This window comes from Balaenoptera borealis, assembly GCF_965194805.1.
Source record: "Balaenoptera borealis genome assembly, chromosome: 14".
Lineage (NCBI taxonomy): Eukaryota > Metazoa > Chordata > Mammalia > Artiodactyla > Balaenopteridae > Balaenoptera > Balaenoptera borealis.
In genome coordinates, this window is record NC_138875.1 from 63,760,748 (window position 1) to 63,775,768 (window position 15,021).

Here is a 15,021-nt window from a genome sequence, read left to right on the forward strand (position 1 = left end):
AGCCAAAGTGGGAATGAACTTAGCAACCAAATCTGGATTGCTGGATAATAACACAAAGTTTAAAAAAAAAAAACAAAAAACAAAACTATCCATAGGTGTCCATGTTGGTAAAAATAAGTAACTGCATAGGGTTTTTTATGAATGGGGTTGAATAGAAATCTCCTATGTAGAAGAATTCCAAATAATTGATGTAGACACTCAGCCATCCATGGAGTGTGGAGGTGGCGCTAACTCCTGCCTCCATAGGTGCTGGTTCCTAATGTGACTTCCTCCTAAAGAAGACATACAGTATGGAAATGGGAAAAAAATTAACTTCATTGTGGGGAAATCTGACAAGCACTACCTCAGGCAGGTGACCAAAGTTAATATTAACAGTGATAAGTTGCCTTGAGAGCCCGTTCCCTTGATATAAAGTGATGAGAAATCACTTTACCTCTGTGATCTGCTTACTCAAAACCCATAACTCAAGCCTAATCATGACAAAAACACCAAGTAAATCCCAGCACAGGACAGTCTACAAAATACCTGACCAGACCTCCTCACCAATGTCAGTGTCATAGAAACAAGGAGAGTCTGAGAAACTGTGAAAGCCCAGAAGGGCCTAAACAGACATGATGACTAAATGTCACGTGATACCCAGGATGGCATCCTGGAAGAGAAAAAGTTAGAATGAAGGAAACCCAAATGAAATATGGACTTCAGTTAATAATAAGGTATCGATATTTGTTCATTAATTGTGACAATTCTGTAGAAAACACTCTCTTGCGGTGTGATCTGGTCTCTCTCCAATCCTTTGTCCTGCTTTGGGGTGACCCCATTCACAGGAACAGTCTCTCTCACTGCATCCAGGGCCTCCTGGAGCAACTCCAGGCTGATACCACTCAATGACCATTTTACCAGAAAGGGTCTCTCCTTCCCATGAAAAGCCATGGTCTAAAATGCCTTTGGTTTGGGTCACATTCTCATTCTTGAACCCATCAGAGCACCAAGAAGATAGAACATAGGATTGGCTAGACGTGGATCAGAAGCCCATCTTCAATGTGGGTGGAATGTGGGGTCTGCCCTCTGGAAATGTTTGGATTGGAAGCAGGTAACAAGCAGTTCCCCCAAGGAAAGCTGAGCTGCTGGACTGGGCCATGAGAACAGATACCCAGTCAGGGAAAGCAGCTGCTTCTGTATCACTGACAGATCACTGCACAGCTGTGGAATCTGAAGCCCAAAGAAGGAAGGGGTTCAGTTAGGGTCAGGGGCTGCAGCCACCCATCCACGGCTCTTGCTGTCCTCCCTTGATGGCAAGAAGCTCTTCCACTTGCTAAAATAGCAACTTTGCTTTTGGTGGTAAACTCCAGGCTCTTGCTTTGGGCATCGGGTCCTCACATCAGAGACTGGCCCTGATGGCCCGTGTGCCTCAAAAGGCACACGGACTTCATTCACGTCCCTGGTGGTGGGAGCCCAGGAGTCACACCTGCCCCCTGGCCACATTAATCACCCATTCCTGAAGAACAAAATTGCTCATTTTCCAGTCTCTTCTCTCTCCTTTACAAAGAGCAGAGACCAAATACTGGGTGGTAAGTAAACTCTTGCTCAGTGAAGCAGTGGGAGCTTCAAGGGTTATTCCATGCCACACAATCCACAGTTGGCAAGCTTTCTGGAGGACACAGGGGCTGAGCCCTAAACTCACATGGCTCACTGAGACCATGTGGCCTCAGTGAGAAACTGCCCACAGGGAGGCCCAGTGTCCCCCATATCTTTGAGTCTTAATGAGTATGAGTGTCAAAGTTTATCACAACTGGAAAGCCAAAGAATTTTAGGGTAATAGTCTGCTGTTTGGATGTTGTGGCCAGGGCCGCACTCTATGTTTGGAGGGTTATTACCTCTCTTGGCCGGCTACGAGGCTGTGAGGGAAGAGACACTTCTCTCAATCACATGGATGTAGGGAATTGAAACATCCAGGGGGATGTCTACACTGCCTGGGAGCTGTTCAATTGCACAGCTGCATGGTCAGCTCAGTAATTGGCAACAAGAGCTTGACAGGGCCCAGGCTGGCCTGAGCTGAAGAACCACAGATGCCTGCCTGGATGCTCAGAGGTCAAGGGCTATCCTGTCTGAGACTTGATTTTCTACTGATGCCCGCTCAGATGGGACAAAGGATTCATCAAGTCCCAGGAGGGCCTCAGCAGCCCTCAAAAAGGCAGCACCTGAGGGCCAGCCAGTCACTGCACCCAGTCCTGAATAAATCCACACATGCCTTCTGAGTGCCCTCGCGTCAGAGCTGTGCTGGAACCTAGGACTGCCCAGGCAGAGTGGGGCCAGCACCATCCTTTCCAGGCAGGAGGGAAGGCTGACAGAAACTGCTTGATTTCTGATGCCCTCCACAACCCTTGACTGAGGTTGAGTTGGATTCAAAACAGAGACAAGTACAGACATTCATTCTCTCAGAGCCCAGACTCGGGGGCAGAAACACAATGATACAGCTCACCTACCTGACTAATGTGTGACCCTGGGAGAATAATGTCCATCCTGGAAGCCTCAGAGAAGGAGAAGGGGGATGAGGGTGGGTTATGCTTAAACCTAAATCTAACCCTAACACCACAGCCTATAACCCTAACCCCTAACCTATAACCCTAAACCTAACAACCCTAACCTTGGACTCTAGACCCTCGATCCTGACACCTAAACTCTAATCTCTGACCCTGACCCTTTAACCATCACCCTCTATCCTGACTCTCCAACCCTGACCATAATCCTAACCCTAACCCTGACCCCTAAGCCCTGACACTGACTCTGACCACAGACCTAAACCCTAGCAAAGTGGATACCGAGGGATGTCTCTATAATCTCTCAAATAAACCAAGGGAATAAATCTTTATCACCTTACATTTAGTAATAGTTTCTTAGATCTGACACGAAAGTACAAGCAATGAAAGAAAAAAATACATAGGATTTCCTCAAAGTTAAAAACTTTATCATCAAAAATGCTATCCACAAAGTGAAAAGACAGCCCACAGAATGGAAGGAAATGTTTGCACATTTTATATCTAATAAAAGTCTATTTTTAGAATATATCAAGAAACTTACCAGGGACTTCCCTCGTGGGACAGTGGTTAAGAATCCGCCTGCCAATGCAGGGGACACGGGTTCGAACCCTGGTCCGGGAAGATCCCACATGCTGCAGAGCAACTAAGCCCGCGTGCCACAACTACTGAAGCCCTCGCGCCTAGAGCCTGTGTTCCACAACAACAGAAGCCACCACAATGAGAAGCCCGCACACTGCAACGAAGAGTAGCCCCCGCTTACCGCAACTAGAGAGAGCTCACGTGCAGCAACGAAGACCCAACACAGCCCCAAAAAATTAATTAATTAATTAATTTTTAAAAAAGAAACTTAACGACAAAAACATAAAGAACTCAATTTTTACAATGCACAAAGGACTTGACCTGACTCTTCTCCAGACAAGATATACAAATGGTCAGCAAGGACATGAAAACATGTCAAACATCAGTAGTCATGATGGAAATGCAAATGAGTACCACGATTCAATACCCCTTCAAACACACTAGAATTGTTATTGTCAAGAAAAATAAAAAATAATGAATATTGGCAACAAGGTAGAGCAAATGGAAATTTTAACCATTGCTTGTGGAAATGTAAAATGGTGCAGCCTATGTGTATAATATTTTGATATTTCCTCAAAAAGGTAAATGTACAGTATGATATGGTGCAACAATGTAACTCCTAGTTATAGACACCAAAGTATTGAAAACAGGGGTTCAAACAAAAACTTGCACATCCATGTTAAGGGGAGCGGAATAGGACACCCCCATATATACCTCTTTGGCATAAGGATTATTTTGAACCAATTAATTTAAAAAAACAGACACAGGAGAATCTCTGAAATTCGAGTAGGAGTTACCCTTTTGGGGAGGGAAATTTACATTTATAATGGAAATCTACATTTATAAAGGTGTCTCCCTCTCAGTACCAGGAATAGAAGGGTGACTATCTCAAGAAACTCTTTTCAGTGGAGAAGGCCGGGACTTAAATCTGCATAACAACCATACCCTTTTTTTTTACTGTGCTTTGCCTGATAACCTCCTTTAACCTGGTTCCCCCCTCCCCTAACACCTTTCTTTTGTTTTTAGCTGAGGATGGCATTTGAGGAGATGGCTTGGGCCATTTCAGGGACTTACTTAGTTTTCCTGGGTACCTCCCAAATTCACAGGATGTATGTACATTATTAAGTTTCTGATTGTTTTTCTTTTGTTAATGTATCTTATAGGAGTGATCTCAACTAAGAACACAGAAGTATAGAGGGAAAATTATTTTTCCTCCCATACACATGCAATTAAATACTATTTAGCAATGGAAAGAAATGAACCATCAATCTATGCAAAGACATGGATGGATCTTACATGTATAATGCTAAGTGTGACAACCAAAAAAAAAAAAAAATGCAGGAGACTGCAAACAGGAAAAGGGTTTATTTGGGATCTTAAGAATTGCGTTTGGGAGTGTCCACTGGGAAAAAAAAAAAAAAGCACAACGTGAAAGTTGTGAGTTATGTTTTATTTGGGGGCAAAATGAGGACTACAGCCCGGGAGACAGCCTCTGAGATAGCCCTGAGGAACTGCTCTGAAGAGGTTGGGCCGGGGGTGGGGGTGGGGGGGTCAGTATATATGTGATTTTGGTGAAGGGAGATACGTACAATCAAGCACACATGTTGGCAGAAGATTGCAGCTGGTCATGAGGCGGTTGCTGCTAGTCACGAGGAGCAGATGTCTCAGTTAATGATTTTAGTGCTTTTCTTTTTTTTTAATTAATTAATTAGGCTGCGTGGGGTCTTAGTTGCAGCACGTGGGATCTTTCATTTGCAGTGTGTGGGCTCTTGGTTGCAGCACACGGGCTTCTATAGTTGCAGAGTGGGGGCTCAGTAATTGCGGTGCGTGGGCTTTGTTGCCCCGTAGCATGTGGGATCTTAGCTCCCCGACCAGGGAATCGAACCCGTGTCCCTTGCATTGGAAGGCGGATTATTAACCACTGGACCACCAGGGAAGTCCCGATGCTAGTGCTTCTTTCCATATGAGAAAATGCAAGAAATTGGGCTCATAAAATCTCCTGTCTGAAGACTTGTTCTGCCAGTTTTCCCAGAGCAGAGTGCCTCATTCCTGATCTCTACCCTGAACTCCTTTCAGGGTGTGTTTTGAGACTGCAATGGCTGGTGACCTCATCCTGGCAGAGTCAGATGGCGAGTGACAATTTTTAGGTGGCAGGAGACACAGATTCAGGTAACCCTTAAAGAGTGTGCTAGGGAAGAGAAAGGGTCAGGGGCTTATGAAGACAAAAAGACACAAGGTTGTTAAAAGTTGCCTGGCAATAATTGTTATTGACTCTGGAGGGAGTCAGAAAATATTTGTCCTTAAGAAATCACAAGTTTTGGGGACTTCCCTGGTGGTGCAGTGGTTAAGAATCCGCCTGTCAATGCAGGGGACACGGGTTCGAGCCCTGGTCTGGGAAGGTCCCACATGCTGCGGAGCAGCTAAGCCCGTGCGCCACAACTACTGAAGCCTGTGCACCTAGAGCCCACGCTCCGCAACAAGAAAAGCCACCACAATGAGAAGCCCGCACACCGCAACCAAGAGTAGCCCCTGCTCGCCACAACTAGAGAAAGCCCACGTGCAGCAACGGAGACCCAACACAGCCAAAAATAAAAAATAAATAAATAAATTTATTTAAAAAAAAAGAAATCATGAGGTTTTTTTAGGGTAAGGATTGTTGCAGCAAAAGTAAAAATGAAGTTTTCCCTCTCCTAAGAACAAGGAAAATAAAGGGAGCAGTGAACAGGCTAGAGAAGAAACATAACGTGGCCTGAGAGAGTTAATCCTAGTTTTATTTTAACTGTTACTGATCTGTAGTGTCTGTAGTTAGAATTGCCCTTCACAAAGCTAACCTGTCACCCCCAATCCTTTGTAATTTACATTCTGCACCTGGTATTTGCTCCCCCTGTAACCTCTTGTAGCAAATCACCCCTTGTAGTTGTTTGCATTTCAGAAAGGAGGTCGCAGACCGATAACCCAGAGACTAACAGACCCAATTACCGGGCTGCCGGACACAATTACCGGGTTGCTTGACTCCAGCGGTGACTGTTTTGAAATAATGCAAGAAGAAGAATGCATGACCTTCACCATTTTGATCCTTGTCTCTCACTTCGGACTTCGAACTCCCCATAAGAATCCCTGTAATTCCCCAGGAAGGTTGGCGGGGTGGGGCACAGTTCTTGAGGCACTAGCCTACTGTCTTCCCTTTGCCTGGCAAAGAAAATTAAGCCTCGCTACTTCCTATCTTCCAAACCTCTGTCTCCATATTTTTATTTGACATCGGTGCACAGCGAGCCAAGATTTTGGCAACAGGCTTGGGATTTAATCCTTGTAGAGGTAGATGGCAAGTGCCAAATTTTAGTTGTCGGGTTTACTGTTACCATTTTACTCTAGTCTTTGTGTAAAACTGAAAAGTCTGAAAAGAACCAATGTTTTAGAAGAAGCAGTGTCACTTGTAAACATCCTGCTACTTAACAGGACAGCCTCTTCTTCTCCACCCATGACTTGATAAGACAGGAAGCTCTCAACACACAGGCCTGGAGAAGATGGATTTCACAAGTCACTGTGAGTTAAAACTGTTCTAATGCAATGGAACTACTAAATACATATGCTTGTTCTTAAGAAAAATTATAAAACTAACAAATCCTTTTCTCCAGATATAAAAAATAAAATCTATTAATCACTACTGTAATTTGATTCCAGAAAAATAGCCAATTGAAGGAAAAAAAAGCACAGGGTGCCCATAGCACAGTCTACAATGCAGGGCGGGGCAGGGGCGGGGCCTCGGTCCACGCCCACCGCGCGGGCGGGGGAGAATTCTCAGAAATCTCGCGATTTTGAGGCTGTGGAGTAACGTCTCGGAGGTCGCGTGGGCGCGGAGGCAGGGTAAGGGGCGGGGACAACGCGGGACGCTGCTCGCTGGGGCCGAGACAGCCTCCTTCTGGATGACGCAAAGGCGGGCCGCGCCGTGCTCAGAACTGTCGTGAAAGGGGGCGGGGCGCGCCACGCTCTGGACTGACGTAGGAGGCGCGCGTCGCTTCGGCGGCGGCTGGCGGGGTGTGGGCGCCATGGAGCGGTACTCCGGCGCCTTGGAGGAGGCGGTGGACGGAGCCCGGCAGCAGGAGCGGCACTACCAGTTGCTGTCGGCGCTGCAGGGCCTGGTCAAGGAGTTGCCCAGGTGCGCGGCCGCGGGGCGCGCGGGGTGGGCGGGGCGCGCGGGCAGGCGGCTCGGCCCCGCCCCGCTCACCCCGCCCTCCTCCCGCAGCTCCTTCCAGCAGCGCCTGTCCTACACCACGCTCAGCGACCTGGCCCTGGCGCTCCTCGACGGCACCGTGTTCGAGATCGTGCAGGGGCTGCTGGACATCCAGCACCTCACCGAGAAGAGCCTGTACAACCAGCGCCTGCGGCTGCAGAACGAGCACCGAGGTGCGCGGGGGCGACGGGATGGCCCAGCTCCCCGCGCGGGAGCTCGGCCTGCCCCGGCAGTTCCGGTCTCTGCGGGCGGAGGCCTTCCCCGGGTACCGTTCGAAAGAAGCCCTTGAAATTGACCGGATCGAGGGCGCGGGGCCTTTGATGACAAATGGGTCAAGTCGGTTTTACTTTGTCAGTTGCACGGTCATCTTTTCGCAGGACATCCAGAAACTCCCTGCTCGCGCTCCCGCGTGCCCTCACTCCCCTTCCAGGCAGGATGGCCCGAGGCCTCTGTGCTTGGTCAGCCCACCGGCAGGTCTGGTGTTGGCGGTTGGCCCCCCGCAGTGTTGACAGCTCTGCAGCGCCCTTTAGTGTCAGTTCCCTCTCCGCCGCGCATCAAGTTCCCTTGCTCTTAGCCCTGAGGCACCCTCCAGGACCCGAAAACTTTTCCACTTGAGCCACGCGTTTGGTCAAAGCCTTGGGAGCCTTGGCCCCGCCCAGGCATCCCTACTGGGAATGGGAGGGGCCTCCGGAGCCCCTTCCTGCGAGGTATGCTGGGCAGCTCTTCCCGCCCCCTCAGATTTCCCACCTTTCTTATTTTATTTTTCCCAAACTTTTTATTTAAAAAAGGTTAAGTATTTAGAAAAGTTGGAAGTATAATATAATGAATACTTAACGTTCTCCAGCTACACTCAATAACTGAAGTTTTGACAAAGTTCTTTGTGTCCGTAAGTATGTGCAACACCACAGGGCTTCACCAGGGGTCCTCAGCATTCCTCTAGACGAGGGTTTTCAACAGCAGCACTGTTGGCATTTGAGGCTGGACAGGTTTTTTTTTTTTTCTTCTTTCTTTATTTTTGGCTGCATTGGTTCTTCATTGCAGTGCGCGGGCTTCTCATTGTGGTGGCTTCTTTTGTGGAGCGCGGGCTCTAGGCGCATGGGCTTCAGTAGTTGTGGCACGCGGGCTCAGTACTTGTGGCTCGCAGGCTCTAGAGCACAGGCTCAGTAGTTGTGGCGCACGGGCTTAGTTGCTCCGCGGCATGTGGGATCTTGAACCCATGTCCCCTGCTTTGGCAGGTGGATTCTTAACCACTGCGCCACCAGGGAAGTCCTTGGCCAGGTCTTAATGGTTATTTGCTGAATGTTTAAAAGCATTCTTGGCTTCTAACTACTAGATGATAGTGGCACCTTCCCCCAGTAGTGACAGCCAGAAATGTCTCCAGACATCCTTGGGGGTCAGCCTTGGTCCAGTACTGAGAACCAGCGATCTAGAACAAGAACGCTCTCCTCTGTAACCACAGTGGATAGAAATGAATCATTCCAGGGTGTGTTCTGACATTGAGTCCACGGTCACATACCGAAACTTGTCTCAAATTGTCTGTCCCTTTATAAGGATCCAGTGTGTGGTCATGCATTGCCATTGGTTACTTTGGTCTCTGCTTCTGAAACAGTTCCCAACATTTATCGTGGCGCTGACTTTTTGAAGAGTCCAGGGTATTCTGCCTTAGAACGTCCCCACTGTGGATCTGTTGGATTGCTTCCTCGTGTTGACATTTTACCTCTTTCTCCACTTTCTGTGTTTCCTGTAAACTGGACAGCATGACGATACACACGTTAAGCGTTTGTGGCAAAAATTCCTCCTAGTGATGTGAGGTCCCTTTCCTGTGGGGGCAGATGATAGACATCTGCCCCAGGATTAGTGTGTTTCTATCAGGAATGGATGTTGGGATTTGTCACATCTTTTTTCTGCGTCTATTGAGATGATCAAGTGGATTTTTGGTTACTACGGTGAAATACATTGATTTTTAAAATTCCTGGGATAAACTGCATTCCTGGGATAAACCTTACTCAGTCATGATGAACTATTCTTTTTGTCTGTGTTGGTTTGATTTGCTAAAATCTTAAGAATTTTTACTTCTATGCTAGTGATGGACATTGGTCTGTAGTTCTCTTGTAACATTTTTGTCTGGTTTGAGTATCAGGGTGATGCTCGCTTCACAGGATGAGTTGGTAAGTGTTCTCTTTGGTTTTCCAGAAGAATTTGTGTATAATTGGTACTACTTCTTCCCTAAATGTTTGGGTGGTGGTTGTCTTTGTACACATTGTTTTTTTATAATTATATTTTATTTATTTATTTTTGGCTGCGTTGGGTCTTCGTTGCTGCGCACGGGCTTTCTCTAGCTGCGGTGAGCTGGGGCTGCTCTTCGTTGCGGTGCCTGTGCTTCTCATTGTGGTGGCTTCTCGTTGTAGAGCATGGGTTCTAGGCGCGCGAGCTTCAGTAGTTGTGGCACAGGGCTAAGTAGTTGTGGCTCATGGGCTCTAGAGCACAGGCTCAGTAGTTGTGGCGCACGAGCTTCGTTGCTCCGCGGCATGTGGGATCTTCCCAGACCAGGGATCGAACCTGTGTCCCCTGCATTGGCAGGCAGATTCTTAACCACTGCGCCACCAGGGAAGTCCCTGTACACATTGTTATTGAGGAATGAGATGCAACTCACAAATCCAAAGTACATAGTTGGTGCCTTTTAATGCTCAAATCATGCCACATTTGGCCAGTGGAAGAACAGTGGGCTGGCTCCTGTGTCCTTTTTATGTGTCCCCATTATTGTTGGAGCACTTCTTGCTTTCTGGTACAGGAAGGTGTTCAGGCTCATCTTTTCTTGTTCTTTCCCAGCCTCAACCCCTCTTCTGACAGCCTGCCTCCAGCTTCCCCACACCAACAACCTTCCATCAGGATGGACCTTTCCCCTTTGCCACTGTAAAGCTTTCCCACTCCTCCTGCCTTTGACTGGGTCTGTGCCAAATGCAGATTGTCAGTAAGTAGTATTTGCTCTCGTTTTGGTGATTTTTGTTTATCTCCAGAGCTTAGTAGCTCAGGGAGCAAATCAAGCACTCAGAATAGTTTTTTCAAAGGGGGAGGGGGCAGCAAGGGAACAAGCCGTGTCTCCATGGAGCCCTGGTTCCTTTTAGTGGGGAGTTTTGATAACTCTTCAGACACTTCGCTTCTTGTCCTTTGGAAGGTTTTGTGCTGTCAGCAGTGGGAAAGTGCCTGTGACTTTCTGCTTTTCCTTTCTCTGACTTAGCAGGTGGTGGTTGGCTGCCATTGCTTTCCTTGGTCATTGCAAAGGCCAGGCCCCAGCCCGGGCAGTGGGCACAGCTCTCTTTTTGCCTCTGGTTGCTCACCCCGTGGAATCTGGAAGTTTGTAGCAACGTTGATAAATGGGGTGAAGATGACATTTCCCTGCATTTATCTGTTTCCTTGCATCCTGCCTCCACACATTGTAAACGTTAACTGGGGAGTGTCTTTCTCATCTCTGTGTTTATGGAAATGTCTTGAGGGTGGCCCTCAGCTTCAGACTCACTTAGTGTGATAACTGCCATAGTCAAGATGTGCACACACTGCGAAGAAACAGGAGATTGGGGAACCTCAGGGGCCCTACAAAGAAGGGCTGTAACGTGAGGTCTCTGCCGAGGACAGAGTGATGGGCTTGTGTCTTATAGCTGGGACCCCTCCTCACAGGGGAGATCTGGCCACTTGACACTTACTAGTCTAGGATTTTGGCTGCATAGTGCTGAGTGTTCTGTTTTGTGATTGGTTTCTTTCCATCCCATGCTACCTTTCTCTTCTGTCCAGTCCTGTACAATTAGTGGGGACTGTGGAAGCTTTGCTTGGTGGTCGTGGTGGCCCCTCTTGGAGCAACACAGACTTCCTGGCACATGGCCTCTGCCGGCTCATGCCATTTATTGAAAGATTAATCAATAGTCAATCTAAGAAAGAAATGGAAAATTTTAGTCGATCGAACCTGAGGATTCTAACCTGGAGACAGTCTTTCCGAAAGCTCTGAGGACTGTTCCAGAGAGGTGAGGGGGGGAGGCCAGTATATATGTGATTTTGGTGAAGGGGTACATGTAACCAAGCACGCAGCTTGGTAGAAGGTTACTGCTATTCATGAGGAACAGATAGCTTAGTTAATGGTTTTAGTGCGTTTTAAGTATGGGAAGATGCAAGAAACTGTATTCATAAAATTTTCTCCTGAAAATATCCAAGTGTCTGAGGGCCAGTTCTGCCAGTTTTCCCAGAGCACAAAGTGCCTCATCCCTGTCTTCACCCTGAATTCCTTTCAGGTAGGTCAGCGACTGCAGTGGTTAATGACTTGATTCTTGTAGAACTGGGTGGTGGGCAACATTCTGTATGTTACAGTCCCTTCTCTTTCAGTCTTAATTTCGACCAAGGTTTGGAAGGCATTTCATGACCAATTTGTCCCACGGTGTTAGGAATGCTCATTCCCAGGTCAGGTGAGGATTTCCTTGATAGGCCACTCAATGTGCTGTTACCAGACTAGGCCCTGTTAACTAACAGTAGCCCAAGGCCTCCGGGCCGCCTGTTCTACTAGTCTGTTATTGCCCTGTTGCTTCTTCCCACATCTAGAGCTACACTATTACAATCACTGATCTTACAGAACTATATATTTGGTCAGTTGTTTCAGGTCTTCTAGTCATCATTATTTTTGTTGGAGGCTCAGCCACACATTTGGTCATGAAAGAAACAATAATCTTGTAAAATAGGCAGAAATATAGCTAGTGACATTAATAAGGTCATCAGTAAGTATTTAAGCTGGGAACTCCAGCCCAGTATCTCCCCAGGTCGTCTGACCAGTCTGTTCTGCACCAATCGCTGTCTTTAAGGGAAATGATATAGTGGCCTTGTCCATAAAGTCCACCAAAGATGTCTACCCCCGTACCACACTCTTGGCCTCACCCTCCTCTAGTGCCCTGGAGCCCTGCTGCTGGAGAAGGGCTGTACCCTGGGTGAGGGCCCGCCTGAGTGGGCTGGGGGCTGGGTGTCCAGAGCTCCACCCAGCTCCCGGTGCAGGCCTCCCTCACGTCCACGCCTCTGCCCTGCTTCCCTGTGGTGGTGGGACAGCTGGAGCAGGCCCCCTCCTTCTTACCCCTCTGCCACCTGCTGATGCCTCTCTGGTCTTGTCCCCGTCCAGTGCTCAGGCAGGCGCTGCGGCAGAAACACCAGGAAGCCCAGCAGGCCTGCCGGCCCCACAACCTGCCTGTGCTCCAGGCGGCCCAGCAGCGCGAGCTAGAGGTAGGGGTGTGGGCAGGGTGGGCACCACCTGGGCTCTGCTGAGAGGGCCGTAGAGGAGGGGCTCCGGGTGGCTTGGAAGCTGCTGGCCAGCCTGGGCCTCAGCCCGGGGTGGGCCACGAAGGCTCGATGTGCCCACATGTGGCTCTTCACTGTTGGGGGTTTGGGGTGTGCTTGGAGTGGGTGGAGAGTGTGTGATCCCCCCACTCCCCTCCACCTGCTCCTCAAGACAGCAGCTCCTAATGGGCTGGGCCTGTACAGGGCAGGTGTGAGTGGGGGCCATTGTGCCCCGTGGCCTTGGGGATGAGGGCAATGGTGGGATGATGGAGCCAGCAAGTCCTGCTCCCAGGTTGCCTGGGAACAACGCAGAGGCCCACCCATAACCAAGAAGCCACCAGTGGTGGGGTCCATGTGGAGGTGTGTGCAGCGTCCTGAGGCAGCCCCAAGCCAGGGCATGCAGGGAGGAGGTGCTGAGCTGGGGTTGGCCGCAGCTCCAGTGGGGAGGAAACATACGCAAAGGCCCAGAGATGGTGGCCAGCTTGACAGTCAGCAGAGGTGGAGCCAGCATCTGGCCTGCTCATGGTGGTCCCGAGCTGTCAAGGCTGGGCGAGGCCTGGCACAGCAAAGGGAGGACACCTGACAGGAGGTGCTGGAGTAAGGGCATTTGGGGCAGGGCATCTGAGCCCCTCTGCAGGGTTGTGTGTGGCCAAGGAGGGACAGACCTGGGTGCAGTACGGGCTCCATCCGTAGTCTGGGAGCTGGATCCACTGGGAGGTGGAGAGGGGCCAGAGGAGGTGACAGGCCAGGAGTGTGTGTGTGAGGCACTGATGGGCAGGAGGCTGAGCCCCTGAGCTGCCTTTACCGTGGCAGGCGGTGGAGCACCGGATCCGTGAGGAGCAGCGGGCGATGGACCAGAAGATTGTCCTGGAGCTGGACCGGAAGGTGGCGGACCAGCAGAGCACACTGGAGAAGGCAGGGGTTGCCGGCTTCTATGTGACCACCAACCCGCAGGTCAGTGGCATAGGCCTGCCCCGGCACAGCCCAGGGGATGCTGGTCCCCAAGGCCAGATTCCATATGGGGTTTTAGCTGGGCGCTGGGGAGCCCAGGCCCAGGGTGTGTGGGGACAGGGTACGTGGTGAGTTAGGGAGGCTCCAGGAAGGGTTTCTGCGCTGTGCTCAGCATGGAGGCCGGTCACACTGCCTCCGCCACAGGAGGGTAAGCCATGTGGCTGCAGGGCATTGCCCACCTTCCCTGGGTTCGCTATGCCCTACAGGGCCTCGTGTGCAGTTCCCCTACATCCCTGCACACACCTCCATTTGTGCCGAGCCAGGGCAACTGCAGGCCCTGCCACAGGCGGAGTCCCAGCTCCTGCCTCTTTCTGGCAGGAGGTAGCCAGGCTTCACTGGAAGTCAGCCCCATGGGCTCAAGCCTGGTGCTCTCCAGGTCCTGATATCTGCCCCGGGTCCTTGGGTAAAGGAGGCTGCTTCCTGGGGCCTTTGCCAGGGCTAAAGGGGACCTCACAGTGGCCCCTCTGCATCCCAGGAGCTGACGCTACAGATGAACCTATTGGAACTCATCCGGAAGCTGCAGCAGAGGGGCTGCCAGGTGGGGAAGGCGGCACTATGACCAGGCAGGGTTCCTGCCAGTGACCCGCTGCCCATCTTGGCTGGGAAGACAGCCCTGTCCCACAGTCACCAAAGGCAGCAGAAAGCTGAGTGGCGCTCATCTTCCTGAAGTCTGGCCACCACCTTCCCAGCTGCTTGCAGGAGGGGCACCCCGTGAGGAGAAGCTAGGTGGACCTGGGCTGCGTCTGCCACCCACCTTCACCTGGGCTTTTTTGTCCAAAGCTAGGGTGGGAAGGTAAAGGGAAGAGTGGGCTCAGCCTTCCGGCTGTCTGCCCCAGGCTTCTGATGTGTTCTGCTCTCAGCCCCTCCCTTGGCAGGTGCAGCCCCCGAGTGGGAAAGGCTCATGAGCTGTATGTGACCCCGAGAAATAAAGATGCCTCAGCATGGCCTGCATGTGGCTTGCATGACAGCTCTGTGGTGCCTGTCGTGACCAGGGCCTAGCTAGGGCCCTCGCCGGGGGGTCTGTGGCCTACAGAGGAATCAGCAGAAAATGCCCCTACCCCCATGTCACAGAGGCCCCTCCCTGGGGCAAGTCCCAGGGCACTAGGGCCACATCCAGTCGCTCTGTGGGGCTGTCAGAGCAGCCAGAACCTGGTGTGGGTCACTGGGGCCACTGGGGTGAAGGGCACAGAGCAGCAGGAAGGGTCTGAGAGAGGAAGAGACTGAGGATGGGGAAGCACCAAGCCCACTCTGGGGAGTGTGCTGTCTGCATTGGTCTGAGCCCCAGCTGTGGGGTTGGAGGTGAGGGTATCCAGTGCCCTGCATGGCCGGGTCTGCAATATGGCCTGAAGGCAGGTGTTG

The 15,021-nt window shown here is 50.4% G+C and overlaps 1 protein-coding gene across 2 annotated transcripts; it reads left to right on the plus strand.

Moving 5' to 3' along the window:
* Positions 1-6,978: 6,978 nt before the first annotated feature.
* Positions 6,979-14,629, plus strand: DGCR6L (DiGeorge syndrome critical region gene 6 like). Of its 2 annotated transcripts, XR_014234368.1 has the most exons (6): positions 6,979-7,272; positions 7,360-7,520; positions 10,177-10,318; positions 12,497-12,597; positions 13,465-13,605; positions 14,138-14,629. XR_014234368.1 is itself a non-coding variant. In XM_082355175.1 (5 exons), exons 1-5 carry the CDS (start codon positions 7,163-7,165, stop codon positions 14,219-14,221), a joined length of 597 nt encoding a protein of 198 aa, XP_082211301.1. In that variant the 5' UTR covers positions 7,021-7,162; the 3' UTR covers positions 14,222-14,629. The 2 variants fall into 2 exon arrangements, 1 of the variants encoding a protein (XP_082211301.1); XM_082355175.1 differs by lacking the exon at positions 10,177-10,318 and having other exon boundaries at positions 7,021-7,272.
* Positions 14,630-15,021: the final 392 nt, after the last annotated feature.

Bases quoted from the DNA above. Each gene is read 5' to 3' on its own strand.
- DGCR6L (XM_082355175.1), top strand. From the start codon at position 7,163: ATGGAGCGGTACTCCGGCGCCTTGGAGGAGGCGGTGGACGGAGCCCGG. The intron at 7,273-7,359 runs GTGCGCGGCCGC...CTCCTCCCGCAG, and splicing joins CTGGTCAAGGAGTTGCCCAG to CTCCTTCCAGCAGCGCCTGT. The intron at 13,606-14,137 runs GTCAGTGGCATA...TCTGCATCCCAG, and splicing joins ATGTGACCACCAACCCGCAG to GAGCTGACGCTACAGATGAA.